Here is a 22,621-nt window from a genome sequence, read left to right as displayed (position 1 = left end):
CAAACAATTAAATTATTAACCGATAAACATCAGTTTTTAGCATTGTTAGGTTTATTAATGGAGTTAACACCAAGGGGTTGGCCTCGTGGTGCAAGGCTCAGTCTTTAGCGAAATTGAGGTTTGAATCCTGATAGGTGCTATTAAATAGTTGGGCTACATACCCCTATTCAAGGCCGGTTCTTCCACTATGTGACTTAGGCGGTCGTCTAAGGCTCACAGTGAAAGAAGGCCCCATGAGACCCCATAAAAGATGGAAGAAGGCCCCGTGAAATTGAGACAAAGTTTGAAAAAAACAAGTCAACAACTATTTAAAGAAAAAAAATGCATAGTGCATTATCTTTGTTTTGGAATACTAACTCTCATTAAAAAATCAATCGTCAATGCTTAAGAAAACGATTACCTAGACAAAAATGTGCATTATCTCTCCCTTACTCCAACTCCCACAGAAAAATCGATCATTAGAGGCCCAAGAACACAACACTTTGGCACAAGAAAAAAAAAAAAAAAAAAAAAAAGGCACATTATTTCACCAATTGAGAGACTTTAGAACTCAACATAGAAAAAACAACCTTCAATCTAGGAACATGGATTTAAAAGTAAAAAATAAAAAATATCATTATCTTAATTCCAGCAAATTACCAAAATCACTTCTTGAAAAGGTATACAAATTTTTCCAGCAGCCAGGTGGTAAGAAGGCCAAGACCGCTGAGCTCGTCTAAGACTCAGTCTCTCTTACCAACAAACTTTCGCACCCATTAACCCAAGGTAAAGACAAACACCAAGATGCTAACCACCGTGATGGGTGGTAGGATTTTTATTTACTATTTTCTCGATCTATGACTTTTGAGTACTCTCTTTTTCTTTTTTTCTTTTTCTTCTCCTCTGCAAGTTTTTTTTTTTTTGGATCGATGGCGTTGAGTTTGAAACTAATGGCCCAGCCTTATTTTCTTTATTGTGAAGACAAGATAAGACTACCTGTCATGACCACACCTTTTTCATTGTTTTTATCGGTCATCCACAGCCACATGTTCTGATGTACTTGCCAACAAAAGCTTGTCATGTTACTAATTTTATTTTTATTTTTTCACCTCTTATATCACTTTATCGTTTTTGTCATACAAAACTATGTATTGTGTAAAAAAACACAAAAACTTGAGTTAAGTAGATTTTTTGTTGAATAGTAAATTGTTTAGCAAAAAATATAACATTACGTGTTTTTGCCCCTGTAAAATTTATATAGGCTTGCTACTAGTAATATAACATTGAATTTCAAAAGTGAAACAATAATTTTAATATAAAAATATACTAAAAAAATTAAAAATTTATTTTTATTTAATATTTAAATGTTAAAAGAAAGCCTTATTTAAAATGATTGTCTAAGGCTCCAAAATTTATTGAACCGATCCTGCCCCTATTTTGGTCGTTTCATGTGGATGGTGAGATTTATATTTTAGGATTGGTACGCGAAGTGGCTTTGCCTGCTTAATGTTCCTCGTAAAAAGAAAAAAGAAAAAAAAATGGGGTTTATTAATGGAGTTTCCATCCACTTCTTTGGTTTTTTTTTGGTTCTTTTTCTTATTGAAGTTTTTTCTGTTGAGCGTAACGACATAAGAGGACTTTCTGGACTTTTTCTAGGCCTCTTTCAGATTCCAAATTCTCTTATTGTAATTACTTTGGATGCATGTGTTAAGAACCACTCAATGCACTCATGATGTTTTGCATATTAACCAAAATGTAATAGAGTCCTGAGGGCTACTCAAGCCCTCAGCATCGAGCTGAATTCCGTCTTTAAAATACACAACATTAATCGGTGTGAAGTTGACATAAAAATCTAGTGTAACATTAAATAATAATAATATTATTATTATTATTATTTATTTTTCCTTGTTGCTGGCCTATTTCTTCTACATTTTATTTTATTTTTTTAATTACAGCAGTTTATTTTAGGAATCCAAATGATTAAGCTGCAAATTTTTGGAGAAAATGGAACTAAACAAGGGAGGTCAACACTCCGCATAAGAGGGGATGTATACATACGCATCAATTCTCGTCTATTACTAATTCAACAACAGAATCCATAAAAATAGAAAACCCCCAAAACAAACAGTTCTTATGGTAATAACAGTTCTCAAACGTGATAAATACACAAGGCTAAGATACAATCATTTTCTCCTCCCCTCCTTTCAACTTTTCCCATTTCTCTTGTTCAGATCTTATAGCTGTTTTCTTGTTCAATTTTTTTTTTTTATTTTTTTTTTTATTTTGGGGATCAATCCGCAGTCATCGGTTGGGCAATACAACACCTGAATCGGGCTTTGCGGACAGTTGTCATGATCTCAGTCTCTGCATTCTCAAGCATTTTGACAACTTCGGCGAAGGGTGGCCTGACATCAGGGTTGGCATCCCAGCATCTGGTCATGATTTCAGACAGAATTGGTAAGCAATCATGGGGGATGGTCGGACGGACGCCTTTGTTGACGACGGCAAATGCTGCCTGCACTGCTGTCATGTTTTGAAATGGAAGATTTCCAGTAATGAGTTCCCAGAGAACAATCCCGAAGCTGTAAACATCTACTTTTTGCGTGTAAGGCCTATGCTGGATCATCTCCCTGCATAACCAGAGAAGAAAGGCAAGTAGAAAACATTGTGAATTTGAATTTTAAGAAATAGGCATAACAAATAATAGATCATATATTTTATTTCAAGAATAAAAAAATTCCAAACCATCCTTAGTGGATGGCAAAACAAGATTATGACTAGAAAACAAGATATTCACAAGATGTTGACGGCTAAATAATTAGACTAAACGAATCACTAGAACAACTGAATCACGTCTTAATCCCAACTATAAGGGATTGGCTACATGAGTCCTTTTACAACCCATGTTACTTCTAATTTTCCCTCCAAACTAGAATCAATCGCCTTTTCCCAACAATACATTCAATGACCTTCACTTGACATGCCAGAATTACGAGATCATTCATAACATGCTGATATGAATAAGAAAGTTGTTTTCTTCATATTAAACAATAGATAAATCTAATTGAGCAATTCCATTAGTTGCATGTTTCAGTTAACTAGTACGGTAGATGAAAGAAAGATCAAGATACATCCAGAACATGTTGATAATTACTAATAGATCTGTGTGTGTGTGTGTGGGGGGGAGGGGGAGGGGGAGGGGGGGGTGGGGGGGGGGGGTGTTGTGGGGGGCGAGGAATAAAAGCCTTTTGACGCGATCAGCAAAATTGTCATTGTCAACTTATGTGAGTAATTAATATAAACTTCTACCCAATCAGAAGTTATCAACTGACAAGACTGCAAGAAGAAATGAAACTAGTAGATGATCACAAAACAAAGATATCTCCACTCAAAGCAAAAATGCTTACCCAATATTGTTGTTTTTCTACTCCCTATGATTTGTGAATCTATTTTTTTTTTAAAAGGGAAAAAAAAGGTTCCTTACATATTTACTTCGCTCAAACCCAAAAAAAAAAAAAAAAAAAACAAGCAATAGTACCAAAAATTGACTTCATAATCTTTCCAAATATCTTTTTTTTTTTTCTTTTTTTTTTTTTTAATTATAAGTAAGAAAAGTTTTAATTGAAAAAGTATAAGGCATTCCTAAGTACACAGCGAGTATATACATGAACAATCAAAGCCAACTCACCAAAAGCACCCAACAAAACCCTAAAGCTCAAAAGGATCACTTGAGAACAGCCCACAAAAGAACCCAACAAAACCCACAAGGAGGTAAGCCCTAAAACCCGAAAACCTCTAAACCCACGCGGGCACAAAACCCTACTACATGAGAGCCTTGCCTTTCCTACACCTAGAGGGAGCGCTTGCAACACCGTAATTAATGGAACTTTTCAAATTCAAAAGCTTCCTCTTTCCTTTGGTCTTTTGGCGTGCTATCATCTTGTCCCGATGGAATTCATCTTCCATGGCATCAAGGATTGCCAAAGACTCCTCGCCTATTAAGATCAAACTTGACAGGCCATTCCTAAGATTGGGAAAAACTATTGCCCTCTACGGATGAAGGAATGATGCGACCTCCCGGGGGGGAGTGAAGCCCAATCATCCCAACATCCTTGGCCTTATGAGAAGCGGTAGGGGCCATTGCAGCCGGGCGAGGGTTGAGGAACCCTTTTTGAAGGAAACCCTTCTTCGCAGAATCCACAGAATTCTTCACCGGAGGCATTGCAGCTACTTCCTTTTTAGCAAAACAGATAAGCGTCTTCGAAGCAGCCAGGGAATCTGCTAACAGCCCCTCATTCCACTTTATTGAGTGACCTTCCCTGAGATCCCTAGCCTTCCAGTAAAAGCTCTGGAAAGGTTTAGTAGACTGTATCGCGGGGAGAGAAGAAGAATCTTCTCACCCAACTCAACTGCCCCTAAGAGAGAAGGAAAAGAGAAGAAAGGTTGAGTCAACCCAGCACCAACACGGAGTTGCTAGACAGAAGGACAGAAGCATTGGGACTAGGTAGCATGACGGATTTAGCCGCTGGAACAAGAGGCAGATGGCTTGACACACTCCCAGAAGATGACAGCCCCAGAACCACCCCAGATTCTGTCCCTGGCAAAATCTCTGGCTGAATCTCCGTCGTACCCATACCGACATCTCCAGCTGGAAAAAGTTTCCGACAGCTAGGCCCACCCTCGGAAGAAGACAACCCTGGAATCAACCTAGAGTTTGTCGGAGATGTCGTCTCCAGCCGAAGAGAGCACCCTAGAACGACCGTCGACACGGGACCCGCATCCTCGGAAGTTTCTATCTGAAACGATGCTTTGGTTTTGATTTTCGACAAGAAGCAACCCAACCGAAGCCCTTTTCGTTTGAGGCCCAAACTGGACCCAGCAAACCGGCCCAGAAGATTCCCAAGAGCCCAGCACAAAGCCAATTTAAAGCTGAGGAGCATCCTGGTCCACGTACGCAAATTTGAATTCAAACGAGATGGACCTCGTACAGAGTAAACAACATGCACCTTCTTCTTACCCAGTGGACAACGAGATAAACCTTTGTCTAGCGGATCAAATGAAGAGCTCCCTGACCATGCTGGAGGTGTGGACTTCTCCGTCGACCCGTGCGGTTGTTCCTCCAGGTCAAAGCAATTCACCGCCAATCTCCCGTCTTTGACCACCCTACACCATGATACCGGAAATAGGTCCAACCCATGCAGTTCTCCATCCGAACCCCACAGCCCAGCATGCGTACAGTGAGAGACAACTTCCCCCCGAACCACAGCCTCATACGATGGAGGAGACCCGCCCAGCCGACTAAAAGAGACACCCCTTATCTGAGTCCCCTCCAAAGAAGACGCCTCAGAACCCATCGTCCGATACTTAGGACCGAGGGAATTGATCATCTTCCGCAGTACCCCCGCAACTCGAGCCCAGCCCCAACCTTCACGGCCTTCAGGGAGCCAAATAGCCCCTTTTCGACCACCCTCAGCGAAGACTTCCACCTCTAGGTAGCGACCGGACTTGTTCTCGCCCCCTCGAACCATCAATACTTTCACATCCTCCCGAAAGTACTTGACGAATTCCTTCGCTAAAACCTTCAATGCCTCCTCTACAGAAGCTAACAGCCAAGCTGAACCTTGAAGACCCAAAACTATGAACCCGTAGAACCCCTTTCTCCTCTCCTCCAAGCGCAGTTCCGGCACTTTAGCCTTCGCTGAAAAGGAAAACGTTTGGCTTCCACAGAGAAGCACCGCTCCATCTGATGCAAATCTGAAGAAACCCTCGGTACCATACCCACAAAAAAAACCCTCGGTACCGCCTCAAATATCTTTTTTGTTTCTGCTAATGTCATGAAAGTGAAATGTTCCACTCTTTCTTCTCATTTTTGCATTTATAGGATCTCCAAATTGATCACTTTTGGGATCCTTAATAACTACTCTACCGCATAGACCCGGCTTCAATATACGAAATTCTAAACAAAAGCAGCATTAAAGTTACTGAGATAAATGACGGCCACCACCCTCCAAATTGTTGCCCTAATCTGCATAAAACATTACATGGTTACCTTCGACACTACTGTAGATAAGTTAGGCTTCATGTCGTGGCCTATTTATTGAAGGGAAAATATAGTTGCCATAATTTTTCATACATAAACAAATGTCCACGGATACAACATCATTTATTAAGATTTCAGTATGATATTGTTTAAACTAATCAATACCCACCACCGTCCTTTGCATGCCTGTTGTCCTTGCCACCACCAGCAGTTGATTGCTACCTTCACCAAACCATTAGACTTAGTTTCACTTCCACTCCTGAGCGAGTGTAATCTACCCATCTGCTACTTTAAGATAATAAATAGCAAAGGGTGTACTACATACTACAATGTACCCATTGGAACTTAAATTTTATTTCTTTTATAATTTACACTTGCACCTAGTGGAGCTTGAACCCAAGACCTTGCTCTTCACCCCCCTTCTTACAGGAGGAGGACATGCCATTCAAGCTAGAGGTTAATGACTCCATTGTGAATTAATTCCAAACCACAATAACCCTTCCAATATATATATATATATTTTGATAAGTAACAATAACCCTTCCAATATGTTATAAAGACAAACAAAAATTCATTAGCAAACTTTTCCAGAATGTCTAATTGCCCATTAGTGCACTGAGCTTATTGTTGGTGGCTTGCCATAGCCAAAATTCTCATATCTTTCCTCACAGAGTGACCTACAAATGTCCTGATTTTTTTTTTGATAAGTAAAGTATATTCAAAAGGCGCAAAGGGGCGCAACCCATAATACACAGGACGTATACATGAAGCCCCTAATTCAAAGAAAAAAGAGACCACCTATCTATAAAATCAAAATAAGAACACTCATGCATAAACTGAAATTTCTCTCTCCACATAAACAACGTTTGTAACATCATTCTTTTCAAATGCATCAAATCAGTCTCACAATCTTCAAATCAACGTGCATTTCGTTCCCTCCATACACACCACATCAAACACAATGGAGCCATGCGCCAAATCGATATCAATATCCGATTACCCTTTTGCCCCCCTCCAACTCCAACATATCTTTCACCGACCGCGGCATTGCCCACTCCACCCCAAACATTTGCAGAATCGTCCTCCACAATTCTGTAGCCACCATATAATGCAGAAACAAGTGGTCAATGGACTCTCCAGAAATCTTACACATAAAGCACCACTCCATCACAATAATGTTTCTCTTTCGTAAATTATCCAAAATTAAGATTTTTCCTAAAGTTGCCGTCTACACAAAGAAAGCCACTCTCGGGAGGACCTTAACTTTCCAAATACTTTTCCACGGAAATGAAGACTGAATAGGACTAGATAAAACCTTATAGTAAGACTTTACCTCAAATGATTTCTTTCGCGCTAGACTCCAACAAATTTTATCCTCTCCCTCACTTCTAACTTTAAGAGTCTACAACATCTCAAAAAATCTACTAATCGCTTCCACCTCCCAATCATGAACTGGGCGAGAAAACAAAATATTCCAGAGAATTGTGCCATTTTGTCTCTACATATTCTCCTCCACCCAAGCACCCTTGCCTCTGGCAATGAGAAACAATTCTGGAAAAAGAGTCTTCAAAGGAATCTCCCCACACCACACATCATGCCAAAATAGAACTTTCGAACCGTGCTCTTCAGAACAATTGATTGGATCTAAAGCCTTATCTTTCAAAGCACAAACAAGATGAGCAGCAAGGAAGGGGATTTTTTGAGGTAGACAATCAGATTATACTTTAAATTAGAACTTCTATGGATATTTTTTGATATCTATTAACCCACATGTGCAGCCAAACCTGTTACAAAAATTCCATGGACAAACTCTCAGACTTCAACCTTCTGCTAAGGAGTTAAAAAATAGCCCCAAGTTGGCTAACTATCCTGACAAAACAATTTTTTTTTATAAGCAACTATCCTGACAAAACAATTAAAATAAGCTCATTCACATTTTCCAACCTACAAATAATGCAGCTACAGCTGTCCTGGATCAGTAATAAAAACCACCAAGGAGTGGAAGCCTTGTGCTGAACTCTATCTAATGGGTGAAAACTGACAGATGGTTTAGAACTGCAAATAAGCTCACCATACACGCCTAAGTGGGTAATAATTTATAAAGGATTTCCATGAGGTAAATAATGACCACCAACAAAACCCAAAATTGCAAGTGATGTATCCACACACAAAGCATGGAAAGGTGTCTATAACCCAAAGCTATAACCTAACATATAGTAGTGAAACCGAGAAGTAAAATAGATTTTACTCCATACATCAGCTTGTGTGGTATAGTAATGAATTGCACCAGCTCAACTATGCTAGCATCCACCAGGTCCCAATTAGTGAACCCGATTGATTGACAACTTTGGCATTCTAGGCTCACCAAACAATATCCAGGTTCTAAGAAGTATACAACCTTCTCAGTAATTATAAAAATATAAAAAGACTCACCTTTAGACACTACACAACACAAATTACTTAAATAAGAGAGAACCATCGCAAACCAGATCTTAAAATCAAGATTTTTACACAAACTTAATGGGCAGTACAATCATATGAATCAAGTTCAAAAGCATATTGTCTACTCTCACAAAGCTCAATGATTAAAAGACTACCCAACATCAATTGGTTAGTAGGCATAAACCAACATCACAAAGCTCAATGATTAAAAGACTACCCAAAACCAATTGGTTAGTAGGTATAAACCAACATCAATTGGAAAAGGCAATTCCAAACATTTGGGAAGAAGACCATCAATAGAGGCTTGAATGAGAGGAATTATGAAAGTGATGATACATAACCAACATCACAAAGCTCAATGATTAAAAGACTACCCAACATCAATTGGTTAGTAGGCATAAACCAACATCAATTGGAAAAGGCAATTCCAAACATTTGGGAAGAAGACTATCAATAGAGGCTTGAATGAGAGGAATTATGAAAGTGATGATACATAACCAACCTACAACAACAACAACAATAATAATAACAATAATAATAATAACAATAACAATAACAATAACAATAATAATAATAATAACAATAATAATAATAATAATAATAACAATTGCTCGGGTGAAGGATGCGTCAGTGGCTGATAATTTGGAGAGTTTGGGTGGGTCCATTCAATGGAACGTGAGCTTTATTAGAGAGGCTCATGATTGGGAAGTCGATGTTTTTGCCTCTTTCTTCCAGGTGCTAGGCTCTACCAAGGTGAATTTGGAGAGGGCAGATTGCCTTAAATGGGTCCCGTCCAAGAAAGGTGTGTTCAGGGTGAAGTCATATTTTGGTTCTATGATGTGTGCCGGAGGTACTCGGTTCCCATGGAAGTGTGTGTGGCGGTCTCAGGCTCCCCCGAGGGCAGCTTTCTTCACTTGGTCTGCAGCTCTAGGCAGAATTTTGACCTTGGACAATCTTAGGAAGAGGAACTTAATTATTGTGGATAGATGCTGGCTTTGCAAGCGGGATGGGGAATTAGTGGACCATATTCTTCTGCATTGTGATCTGGCCTCAGCTCTATGGAACAATATTTTCTCCCGCTTTGGTATTTCGTGGGTCATGCCTAGGAGTGTGCTTGACTTAGTTGCTTGTTGGTGGAAGTCTGGGAGATCTGGGAGCGCTACTTCTTGGAAGATGGTGCCTATTTGCCTTTTTTGGTGTATTTGGAGAGAAAGAAACCTTAGGTGTTTTGAGAATCTAGAAAGCTCCCTAGAGGAGGTGCTAGAGATGTTTCTCCATACCTTGTATGTCTGGTCGATGGCTTATTTGTACCCTTTATCTATCAGCTTTGCTGAATTTCTTGCTTCTTTTTCGCTTTCTAGTTAGGTGTTTCCTGTTGTATACTTCTAGTGTACGTAGGGGCGCCTTACGCTTTCAATAAAACTATCATTACTTATCAAAAAAAAAAAAAAAAAAATATAATAACAACAATTTGTAATAGGGTAAAAATATACAATTCAAAGTAGCTTCAGGAAATGCCTTGGGCAATTTCTAGGTATAACAGACAACTTCATCTGACCTAGATCTTTTTTTTTTTTGATAAGTAAATGAACTGACCTAGATCTTGAGGCCTTATTTATAAAAATATTTGAAACACCCAAAATAAGAAATTAAAATACAAAACTATACCCATACAAAAGTCCAGGTATCTCTTTTCATGAATAAACAATCAACCTTGACGCTGGTATGGAATAACCTGGGCTAGCCTACAAACCTCTTAGTTATTTCACTTCAAGAGCAAGGTTCCAAAACTTGATGTTCTAGATTAAAATACATTCATGTTGCATGCTCACTTATTAGACAAGTTTTTGACTTTTAGAAAAGCTAGGCTAGAAAATCTCCTTTAGCAGGGGCAACATGTAGGACAATGATCTTGGAGTGGCCAAGCATCATAAAATGAAAGCTAATAGCATAAAAGAATGTATAAGAGAACTATTATTGAGACAGACCGCTTAAGCTTCTTTATAGCTTGGATCCTTATGAACTGAACAAATTTTACTGTTCTCAATTTATGTTGCATTTTTACAATGTTTTTCAGAAAACAAACACCACATATACAATTTGAAGTCTTGTCAACCTGTCCATATAAATTCAAGATGCAGAGACTCCAGAATATAAAAATTCCTTTTTGAACCAAATTCAACTCAAGCACTTCCCCCCTAAATTTTTTATTTTTCTTCTCCTTAAAAAGCTTCTACATAGAATCACTTCTGAGTTAGATTTGAATGCAATGAAAAACTTTGACGTAACTTACCAGTTAAGATGAAAATGTACAACTTTTCAGTCGACCATACAATTTTAAGGAAAGTCATAACTTGATAAAGGGTATACTATTCTTCATGCATCTTACAAATAAAAATGATTTCAACTGTTTTGTACTAGCATTTTCCATTCATTTTATTTTTTAAATTTATTCAAGAATGTCTTATACTTGATGATTCTTAGGCAGTTTTAAATTCTATAGGAAATTCTTGGTACATATTGTTTTTCTTCACAGAAGGTATGATCAAATGATGGTAGTGACATAAAAGTGACTACATCAGATCATTAAGAACTTTCAGGAACCTAAATTCTAGAGTATCTAAAACATAGTGATCAATATATAATACTGCAAATGAACATAGAAATAAAAAGGAAATCTGACATTTAAAATTCTTAAATCCTGTTATAAATGCACTTTGATGGCTAAAAGAAATTGAAACCTAGGTTAATAAGATGTAATTTTACAACTATTTATCAGCAATGCGAGCAAAAAGGAGAAGGGGCAATTTGTAATTCTGAAACATTGTTATGTAATATATGCCACTCATTACTATTTCAATTTTAAAAGATTATATGTATAATTTCTACAGTAAGTTGCATTAATGCGATTTTAAGTGCCTGAACACCTAAAGAGTATGCCATGTAAGAATATAAACATTACAAATAAAGAAGGAAGCAATGACAAAATTGCCAAAGTTAGGATAGAAACACCAACCAGAATGCTTAGGATCTTCAAATGAGATTTCTAGAAATACTAGGAGAGAGAGAGAGAGAGAGAGAGAGAGAGAGTATGAAAGTTTTGACAACCAAGGGGCCAAAAAGTCTTACGGAGCCATCCAGCGGTATGTCCCCGTCTCTGGTGTCATTCCTTCAGTCTGCACCTCAATGCGGGCAACTCCAAAATCTGCAATCTTGATGGACTTGTCTGCATTAATCAAAAGATTGTCAGATTTCAAATCCCTGTGAATCAACCCAGGCCCATGCACATATGCCATCCCCCTTGCAACGTCCAAGGCCTGTTTGACCGCCAGTTTCAATGGAACAGCCCGATTCTGTCTCTTCATCAAAAACTGCCGAACAGAACCCCCTTTTGCATACTCTGTTACAATGCACCAAACCATTGGTTTCCTACAGGCACCAATAAACCGAACTATGTTGGGATGCTTCAATGTTGCCAGCATCTTTACTTCCTGCTGAAATTGTTGCTCCATCAATTGTGCCTTTTCTGGATCATTTTCTGGCCTCTCCAAGATCTTGATAGCAACATCCTCACCATTATAAGTACCTCTGTAGAGTTTCCCAAAAGCCCCTTGAGCAAAAGCAGCCCCCATATTAAGCTTCCTTAAATTAATTGTCCACTCATCATAATTCTCAAGCCCCAAAGTGGGGGTATTGCTATCCATTAACGCTTGGGCCAGTGCATCATCACTCAGAGCATGTGTAACTCTTCCTCGACGATTGACACTCAGTGCAACAGAGTGGTTGTCAGTAGCACGCCGCCGCAACCCTTGGTGATTCAAAATGCGAGTGTGGGAGTCATTTGAACCAACACTGCTGTTATCTATAGACATTGCCACAGAGCCTCCACCATTACTTGTTTGCAGGCTTCCAAAACTATCAATGGACATGTTAGAATTCTCGCCGAGCTTATGGTAAAATACTTGTGACAAATCATCATAGTTGTTGCAATGGTTGTTCAGGTCTATTACTCCAGTGAATTTTGGACCACCTTCCAACATTTTCCCGCCCAGGCAGCAAAACCTTCAAGCCTCTTATTTCTTCAACATTAGAAATCCCGAACTAAAAACCCCCTCAGCAAAACCCTAAAACTACAATCATTCCACAAGATTTCAGCACTGGGTAACTGGATTGTAATAAAAAACAATCTTAGATTTGCAAATAACTTATTCTCTAAGGGTCCTCTAAATTATTACTTTCTGAGGAGAATTCAAATTTCGAAAACAAATAACACTCTTCAGGAACAGAATAAAAAAAGGAAAAATAAAATATGAGTTTGAATTAAGCATCTCGATCCAACAGTCCATTATTTGATAAACAAAACAAAATGAAGCATAACATTCAGACTTCCATATTTCTTCTCCTGTCCTTGGTTCTTTCAGCAACCAAATGGAACTTAAATTTTATTATATTGAACACTGAATTCATTTCTTTCTCATCCACAGCCTCTTTCAAATAATATTCTGAACTTTTTCATTTCATGCCTATTTCTCAACCCAGCAAACAGAACACCTTTTTGTTTTTTAAAAAAAAAAATTAAAAAATTAAAAACAGAACCGAACAGAACAATTAGCTCAAAAAGACAATCACATACTAAACGTTCAGATTTTGCTACATGTTGGGCCCAAAATAATACCCCCCCTAAATTCTCATAAACCAAAATGAAAACGAAACTAATTATACAAAATAAATAAACCCTAAAGAACCGAGACACCTGAAAGCCCCAAAATGGAGCCGAATTCTCACCAAACCCAAACAAAATCACACGCAACCGCTTTTAATATCAAGATTTAACGTCATTAACGCTTCAATTTTCACAGATTTCGTCATAGGTTCAAAACCATAAATCATATCCCGGAAAATGTAACAATTTTCGCCAACCAAAGCACTCGAGAAACAGCATAGAACAAAAATTGAGAAAATCAACAAAACAAAAAGTCCATAAAACACAAAAACAAACCCTAAAATCTAAAAGATTCCTTTTTTTCTTCTTCTTCTTCTTTTTCTTTCTACTATATCATTAAGAGCGTCAATCGACGAATACTCGCGAAACGTACCTCGATCAAGAGGGACTGAGCGCGCGACCCCGATTCCGATCGAATCGGAAAGCGAAAACCAAAGATGGACGGTCAAGATTGCGCCTGAGCCCTCTCGCTCTCTCTCTCGCTCTATGCGTGTGCGTGCAAAATGCAGAAGACGAAGACCGAGACGACCAACAGGAAGAAAGAAAATGGGGGTTTTATCGGTTAATTAATTACTATTTGTTTAGCTTTTGCTATTTCCATTTTCCATACACTTCTACTTCTACTGCTGCCTCCGCTTCCTTTTACTGATCTACTATTACTAATTTACTATGCTCTGTTTGTCTTACGTGGCACGCCTTCTGTTGAAACCATGGCTGTTCTTACTTCTTGGAGACCGACCAGTTATGAACAGCCACGTCTGTGTTCATGTACTCATCCTGTCCTATTCGGCTATTCCTCTTTTCGTTTTTACTCAGATTGGAAATCAACGGTTCTTATTTATTCTCAACATCTTGTTCAAGTAGTTAATTAACGGTTTTAACTGATATAATAGATTCAGTGTTTTATCCTTGTGTTATTATAATTATTTTTAGAAATTGGTTAGGCAGTTTACATGATAATTATTATATTCGTTATCAAATAATTAAATTTGATTATGAATGATGTTATAATGCCATATGCACTATCACGTCATTTTATAAGTTCGTACAACTTTTTTATAACGTCAGTCATTAAATAATTACAAAAAAAATTTGAATCGTAGGCTCAATTACCACAAGGATGACGTGGTTAGGCCAATAAATCTTGCCAACTCAGCCATTTTTTAATAAAAAAACTAAAATAATGGGCTAACTGGCCTAATCATGTCAGTATGATCGTAACCGGGTCTACGATATACTAGGTCCCATAATTAAATTCAATTACAATTGATGTGACACGGCTACATAAACTATTATGTTAATTTATTAAAAAAAAAATTATGAAGTATCTCCAACATTTTCTTAATGGATTACGAAATTAAATCATTTAAAAAGTAAATAACAACATTTGGGGATTCAATTAAAAACACTACGAAATTACATTTTTATTCTATTTGATTGCCCTCTCAAAAGGTTCAATTGGGGTGGTGGGCCAACCCTAAAGAGTTGGGAGAAATTAAACAATTTTTTAAGCTGACAACTTGGTATGGATTAGTAAACTGTTTTAGAAAATTATAAAGGCAGTGCCACGTCAAGAAATGAGAGGGAGGGTTATAAAATGCTAATAAGTCTTGCATTTTTCCAAAAAACAAAAGCATTATTTTATGCTACATTGTTTTTCTTTTCGCTTCTTGCTGTCGTAGTCTCTTTTTTTTTTTTTCTTTTTCTACTGCTAATTTTACTTTGAGCAATTATATTTTGAGATATGTTATTTCTTCATCACATTGATGTACATTAATTCTACACCAAAATATATTGAGTGTGTGATCTATGCATATGAAACCTACGTGCATAGGTCTCACATTCTCTATGTCTTAGTGTAGAGTTGATGTACACTAATGTGATGTAGAAAAATTTGAATTGATGTACACTAATGTGATATAGAAAAATCATTACCCAAACTATTAAAGGCTTGTAAAAATGAAAAGTTTTTTATTGTCACGTCAGATCAGTTATATGTCATTATTATAACAGCATATTAAACAACATTTATCTTTTACATTTTAATCATCATAAATTAAATTGAATGTTGTGTCATTTGAAACTATTATTTGTTTTCTATCATATTTTAACTGTGTGATGTCTCAAATTGCATGTCATTCTTGTTTTTTCTTTTTTTGTTTCTTTACAAATCACCGCTACAAAAAAAAAAAAAAGCGGCATTTTGTGACATTTTTAAACGTCACTATTCACAAAAAAGCGTAGCTAATACATTAGTATCATTTATTTGGCAACGCTTGCTAAGTGTCGTGTGGGCACAAGTTTGAATTTTTTTTTAACGACCCTTCTTCAGTAAGTGTCATAAATTTATGACACTTTTTCTGTAAGCGTTATAAATAGATTTTTAATGACACTTCTTCCGTAAGCGTCATAAATTACAAATAATGTCGTTTTTGTGTAAATGACGCATTTTTTTGGCGACACTTTCATAGTAAATAACGTTAAAATTTTATGACGCTTATGTATGAAACGTCATTATTTGGTGACGTCTAATGTACAAAGGATGTTTAAATTTTTATGACATTTTTTGTGCAAGTGTCACAAAATATGAAATTTCCTCATTTTTTAAATCTGTTTTTACCTCATAAAACATCTACAAAATAAGTTAATCGAAAACAAAATCATATGGACAAAATACTATATATCATTAGATTGCCAACAATGTAGTCGTATACATATTGCACCAAAGTGAAAAGGTATCAACATTACAACCAAAGCCAGCTATAACAGCAATATATAGCAGCAAACAACGTACACCAAAGCAAAACAAACAACAAACACCGGCCAGTACCAACATAACAGCAAAAAACTACAGCAATTACAACTGGAACTAATACAACACAGAGCAAGCTAAGTTCCAGAATTGACAAATGCTAACATTCTCCCTAGTCTTCCTAAACTTTCTTGAACCAGAAATTCTAGTACGAACTTCCCAGAATATTGTCTTCAGAATTTGTTCTTCAGATTTCGGGAATATATTGCACCATTGTTTCAAAATAAGCAAACAACTAAAAGCAATGTACTCATAGTACCATTGTTTCAAAATAAGCATGTAAGATATTATCTCCATATATGACCTATATACCACATAAGGAAGTATTTATTAATAATTTAATAAATAAATAGTATATACGGTATTACGGTTAGGTAATTTAATTAATTAAATTACCGTAATGGAATCGATTAATTGATTTAAAATCAATTAATAATATTGTTTCCTTGATGGGAGGAACTATACGGTATTTACCATATTTGAGGGTCCCTGACCTAGCCTATAAATTAATAGCCTGTGTACACCATCAGTACAGCAATACAGTCATAGGCATAGGTTAGAAGATCCCTCAAATAATCTTTTCTTGTTCTTCAGATGGATCGTGGAAACGCTTGAGCAAATATGGCTAGAGGTAAGCCTGAATCCTGTCTTATTTGTTTTCCGCTGCGCATGTTAGTTTAAGCAATATGTTGAATATTTCTAACAAAGCAAACACTTAAAAGCAATGTACTCATAGTACCATTGCTTCAATTCCTTAATTACAAAAAACTTAAAAAAAAAAAAAGACCAAAACATCATATTGCATGTTCTTCTTGACATTCTGTTGTATATATATCAGCCTTGTTTTGCACTAATGAAATTCAACAGCTGCTCTAAATCCTACAATCAAGGGAACAAAATGTTAGGGTCATCTATATAGTAGTCAAATAAATTAGTACTAGTAGTCAAAACATTACAACTAGGATCGCACATCAAACTTAACATATATGGACAATACCTTTATCTCATACAACCATTGTAAGCGTTTTTGTTTGTGTGTTCTAAGGAACATTTTGGTTTTGATGCCTATGCATGGGTGGAACAAGTATAAACAAACAATCGTTCATCTAATGAATATTGCTTCAAGCCCACAAAGAAACGAGTAAACGGAAAAGGGTAATTGCTTCCAGGTTTCATAAACAATTAACAAGAACTTAAGCAAAATATACCTAAACCAAGAAGCTAAGAGAACTGTAAAAGTGAAAAAATAGACCAGAAGACAAATTGCATAACCTATCTGTTATCAAAAGAGAAGAAAGAAAATGTGTAGATTAACAACAAAAGCCATCCATAGACTCAATATGCTGTCTTCAACAACAAATTAGAATTTTTTAACACAGTACCATATATCTTGTAAGTTCAATTCCTGCAAAGGCAAAGATATATCCAATCCATTTATGTATGCCCCCAGAGAAAAAGCATTACACCATCTAACTTGATGCACATTTAATTTACAAAGTCCAACAACAAATGTGGTCAACAACCCATCATTGGGTCTAGAGTTTCTTGACAGCACGCATCTTCTTGGTGAACAGGAGTGCAGAATCAAACTTAGACCTCATTCATAACCCGTGAATGACCGAAGTATAAGCCACATGGCTTATAGGTAACCCTCAGTTCAAACTTATCCTCTAAAACATGCGCCGCAACATGTTCCATATCATTACTTTTACAAACATGCTCAGCATGTTCCATAGCAGGCAGGCAGGCAGCTCTAATGGTATGGAATTATTTGCTTATGAACTAACATTGAATTCTCTCTCATTAACCGTGTCTAGAAGAATGTATATATACAGTGCCGATCGATAACTTCGCATAGAAAATGAAGGGTTGGTTGGTTTATTATGTCTTGCTTCATATCACAAGCTGCCAAGTGGCAACAGTACTTGATCATTTCGTGGATTTCATATCATATTATTATAAAATCACTTTACCTGAATTCGTTCATGCCCGGATGCCCCTTCCTTCAAGTTTCTTAACTACTAATTACTTGTTCAACGACAGAGACAGAAAAACCATAAAATCAATGTTGGAAAATATAAAGACGTGAAACTACTGAAAATTGAAGAAAGAATTAAAATAAAAACTGTATATAAAGAACACTGGACAATAAGGAGAATATAAATATGTTTCTTAGACAAATATTGTCTCCCACTTAAACAATAAGTTCTGCAAAAGGGAATACAACAATTTTTGTCCTCAGGATACAATACTGCCCGAATGTAGTGTGCAGATTGCAAATTCTGAACACTACTCTGAATATCGAAATTCTGTAACAGCAAAGAAGATAAAAAAGAAGATAAAGAAAAAGAAGTACAAAATCTGCTGGAACAATATAGTTTTTATCTGAAAACTCATAATCAGTTTACAACAGTTTTAATACAGTTTCTAACTGTTAAAAACACAGTTTATGACTGTTGAAAACACAGTTAGAAAATATAGTTTTTTGACAGTTTAGAAAACAGTTACGTATTTAAAAAATATTACTGTTAGAAAAGCAGTTGTACACATCAGAAAAAATACACACGTAATTAATAATCTCTTGCGTCAAAGCGACTAAGCGACACGCGTGCGTGCGACAACCAGTGCTTCGCACTGGGGTGACACAATTGGCACAACTAGCATACGTATATATACTCAAAATCTTATTTAGTATAAGAGCTTGATAAATGCCTATAAAGCACAAAAAATACTCATAGCTTTTCAATGTGGGACAAAAAATAATAAAAAGAAATAGAGAGAAATTTAAATATTCAAATTCAAGATAAACTTAAAATTTCATATTTTCAAATTAGAGATAAACTTGGATTTTCATGAAATAATTTTCAACAATCAAGTGGATAATATCTAGCCTCAAAATATGATTATTTCACAGCTAGAATTAAAGTGCATTAACATAAGAGTTAAAAACACGTGTATCATTATATATTCTTCCTTTCCAACAAAAAAAAAAAAAAATTAAAAAGAAAAAGTTCAACATATATATATATATATATATATATATATAAATTATGAGAAAAAAAAGAAGAAGAAAAAACTCTGTATGACATTTTTTGGTGTTAACAAACAATTAAACCTTATATAATTGAACTGTCACTCCACTAAGTATTAAATCAGTAAAAGAACTCTAATCTTAACCAATGATATATATAGGGAGTATATATACTTAATTATCACGATCGAATAACAAGAAAAGATAACCTAAACTAAAACAAACAATATTGAGGGAATTGAATCACAGAAAATCTCGGTAAAATGGGTTGTCATCCTCACTGAGGTCAGTCAAAAGTTATCAAGAAACAAAACTAAACATTTATAAACAAATCAATTTATCCTGTTGGAATATATTTTACATTCATCCCCCCCTTCCACATCAAACAACAGGCATTAGGTAGTGGGTACGACGTACGAGTAACAGATGCAGATATGGAGATCTCTTCACCGTATTATTTACCTCCATAATGCCCCTGTTTTTTAACCATCGATCGCCCTGGACTACATGGGATTTACTTTCTTTTTTCCTTTTCATAAGGAAAACAATGGGTTTTCAGCTATATCCAGGTCTGATTTTCAATTTTTAAAAGCTCTTCAATTACAATATACCCAAACAGTCAAAGTTTTCCAGATTTTTCATCTCTTGAACTAAGGTCGAAATGAAGTCCAGGCTTTTACATCATTCGAAAAACAGGGAATCAAAGAACAAAAATAGGGGAATCAACAAATGGGAGAGAAGAAAGCTGAGGGTTACCTGCAAAATGTTATCCTCTAGAGTGACGAAGAGAGCGGCTGCCGGCTGGAGGTGGATAGGCGGTACGCCCTTGCGCTGTGAAAGAGACGATCCTAGAAGGAGTTTGTGAGAGATTGTGTGAGCTTGTGAAAAGAGAGAGAGAGAGAGAGAGTTCGGGAGATTGTGAATAACCTAACTAGATGGAGTTTTTTTTTCCTTTCAAAACAATCAGAGGAGAACTAGGAATTATTCTCGTGCTGTAATTGAAGTGTTCTAAACAAACGACTTGAATTATTCACGTCCTTTTTTTTTGAAAAGGATGTGAACTTACGACCCTTTTAAAGAGACGTGAATTCATGTCCTTTAATGTATAAAGGACGTGAATAATTCACGTCGTTTTCCTAACAAACGACATGAATTTCACGTCCTTTTTTAAGAAGGGCACATCTTTTTATAAAAACGACATGAATAATTTACATTGTTTGTTATACGAAACGTTGTAATTTATTTAGTTCACGACGTTTATAAAAAATGACGTTAAATTTTTTAATTTAGCGTCTTTTAAAAATAAAGAACGTGAAAATTACGTCGTTTTAAAAGAAATGACGCTAACTCAAAAATTAATGTCGCTTGTTGTAAATGACACAAAAAAAAGAGTCATAAATTACGTCTAATGCCTGACGCTTCTTATGAAACCAAGAAGTCACCAACCAATTTGGCTGCCATTCCATGGTTATGATGGTATTTGATTGTTAATAAGCTATAATTCATAGACATATGCTAACAAATCCCAAAACAAGGAAAGGTAAAAATAAGGGTAAATATCAAATTACTATCCTACGGGTTCCAACAACTAGAGGCTACAAGACACTCAAATGTACCAGATAGAGAACAAAAGTATATCACCTTGAATCTACGAAGAAAAAAAAAAAACTAGCAACTCAAAATAAAAATAAAAATCCCTCTCTCTGTTTCCCAAAGGTCATCACTATATTTTTAGCTAGCACCCTCAACCCTGAAATTCAAACCACATCAATTGTTTTATAGATCATTCTGTAAAGCCCTTTTTATTTTATTCTTTTCTATTTGTTTCCCAGTGGCAAACATTCATTCTATTCCAAGAGAGAACATCAGCATGAATATGATTTAAAAGTATCTAGAACTGCTTTTATCCCCCTAAAACTAACATTACGATTCACGCGTGTTGGCTATTCAAAGCTTAAGGTAATCTTCTGCAGAGATATTTTTCAAGTTTTGTGCTCTTTGGTTGATTTCTTCTTAGAAATTTATGTTCTACATTATCCCCTAGTCTACATTCAACTATTAACATCTCTATGGTTGTTCTCTCAATCTATGGCTACAAGCCTATAAACATCTCTTTGATTATCCAATTGCTTATCTGCTTGGGTTATGGGTTATTGTGGCCTAATCTCACTATAACCCAAAAAATTAAACAACACCATTCGTAAACCACATGGAAGATTACACTGAGGTTTTGACCTTGTGGGACCCAGATATGGCCTCCATCTCTTTGACCAACCCACTTGTCGCTGCTGATCGGCTCCAGCACAGTCCCTATGGCCTCCATCTCTTCGACCAACCCATTGTCGCTGTTGATCGGCTCCAACACAGTCCCCCCTGATATCAAGAGGTACTCGTTTTGCTACGTCTAAGTACATTCTGTAGGCTACGTCATAGAAAAAAAAAAAAAAAAAAAGCACACACACACAACGTAACCCACAACAAAGCTGGGTTGAGAAACACATAGAGGGATGAGAGAGAGAGAGAGAGAGAGAGAGAGAGAGGGATGAGAATATAATTGCTGGGTTGAGAAACACAGAGAGAGGTATGAAAGACGGTCTCTCTTCTTCAGCCGTATTGTTTTCTATCGAGAGGGTTAGGGCTTTCAGGCAAAAGAAGAATTTTATTTATTCCCACAAGAAAGAAATAGGTGTTCCTCTTCGTAAATAGCTATTCCCTTAAATAATATACAACCAAATAAAAGAATAGCTAGAATAGCTGGAATAGCTATTCATTTCCACTGGTCTAATCCGCGAATCAAACAAGGCATTATGACTTTTAGAGTTAAAATATAACCTAAAATATCTCAGAATTTTTTATTTTTGAGAAGAGATTTTGGCTTAATTTTGAAAATCTTGTTAGCTTGTCGGTTTCCCAGCATTTAAGGTAGTGTTTGATCTCATAGTCAATTGCAAGAGATTTCGCTACTTGAATTGCAGCCAATTGAGAGAGGGTTTTGGTAGAGTCCACTTAGCCGAATAAATCTCAATCAATCGTTCGAATACGTGTTTGAACAAGTAATTAAGCTTTGTTAAGACTTTCTTTTATGTAGGACTTTGTTGTTACTGTGCACAATGATGATGAATAATAAGGAATCGAAAAGAGAGAAAACAACAAAAAATGAGCCACTTGTTCCAACAGGCTTAGACTGATTGCAACTCAGCCAACAAATTAAAACATTTTGATTGTAGTTCATGCTCTTATCAATTTTAGTTGTAATTTAGCGGTCAAAAGTGCTGAGTAGGCCAAAGAGTATAAGAAATAATAGAAGCAATTCTATGGTGAATAGTAAAGTGATGCCTTGATATTTAAAGCTTCAAAAGGCTGGATGATCATTTTGATCTAATTCGTGATAGTTAGGTCATCTAAATTTCGGGTATTCAAAGGCTAGGGTGACAAAGTAGCAAGTGCGGAAGAGATGTTTATATGTTTAGAGATGTGTTTAATGTCATTCTTTTACACATTTTTTTATTTATTATTATTTATAAATTTATCATTTAATCTGTAAAACTCACATATATTATGATAGATTTAATTATAAATTTAAACATTTCTTAC

The 22,621-nt window shown here is 36.2% G+C and overlaps 1 protein-coding gene across 2 annotated transcripts; it reads right to left on the bottom strand.

The window, feature by feature from the left end:
- Nucleotides 1-2,028: 2,028 nt before the first annotated feature.
- Nucleotides 2,029-13,754, bottom strand: LOC133865196 (serine/threonine-protein kinase STY13-like). Of its 2 annotated transcripts, none has more exons than XM_062301558.1 (3): nt 13,558-13,754; nt 11,591-12,626; nt 2,029-2,609 (listed from the first exon to the last, which is right to left on the bottom strand). In XM_062301558.1, exons 2-3 carry the CDS (start codon nt 12,499-12,501, stop codon nt 2,270-2,272), a joined length of 1,251 nt encoding a protein of 416 aa, XP_062157542.1. In that variant the 5' UTR covers nt 12,502-12,626; nt 13,558-13,754; the 3' UTR covers nt 2,029-2,269. The 2 variants fall into 2 exon arrangements, with proteins under 2 accessions (XP_062157542.1, XP_062157541.1); XM_062301557.1 differs by having other exon boundaries at nt 11,591-12,591; nt 13,558-13,753.
- Nucleotides 13,755-22,621: the final 8,867 nt, after the last annotated feature.

Source organism: Alnus glutinosa, chromosome 4 (assembly GCF_958979055.1).
Source record: "Alnus glutinosa chromosome 4, dhAlnGlut1.1, whole genome shotgun sequence".
NCBI classification, from domain to species: domain Eukaryota; kingdom Viridiplantae; phylum Streptophyta; class Magnoliopsida; order Fagales; family Betulaceae; genus Alnus; species Alnus glutinosa.
The sequence above is the reverse complement of the archived record's forward strand: the minus strand, read 5'-3'. Positions and strand labels throughout refer to the sequence as shown.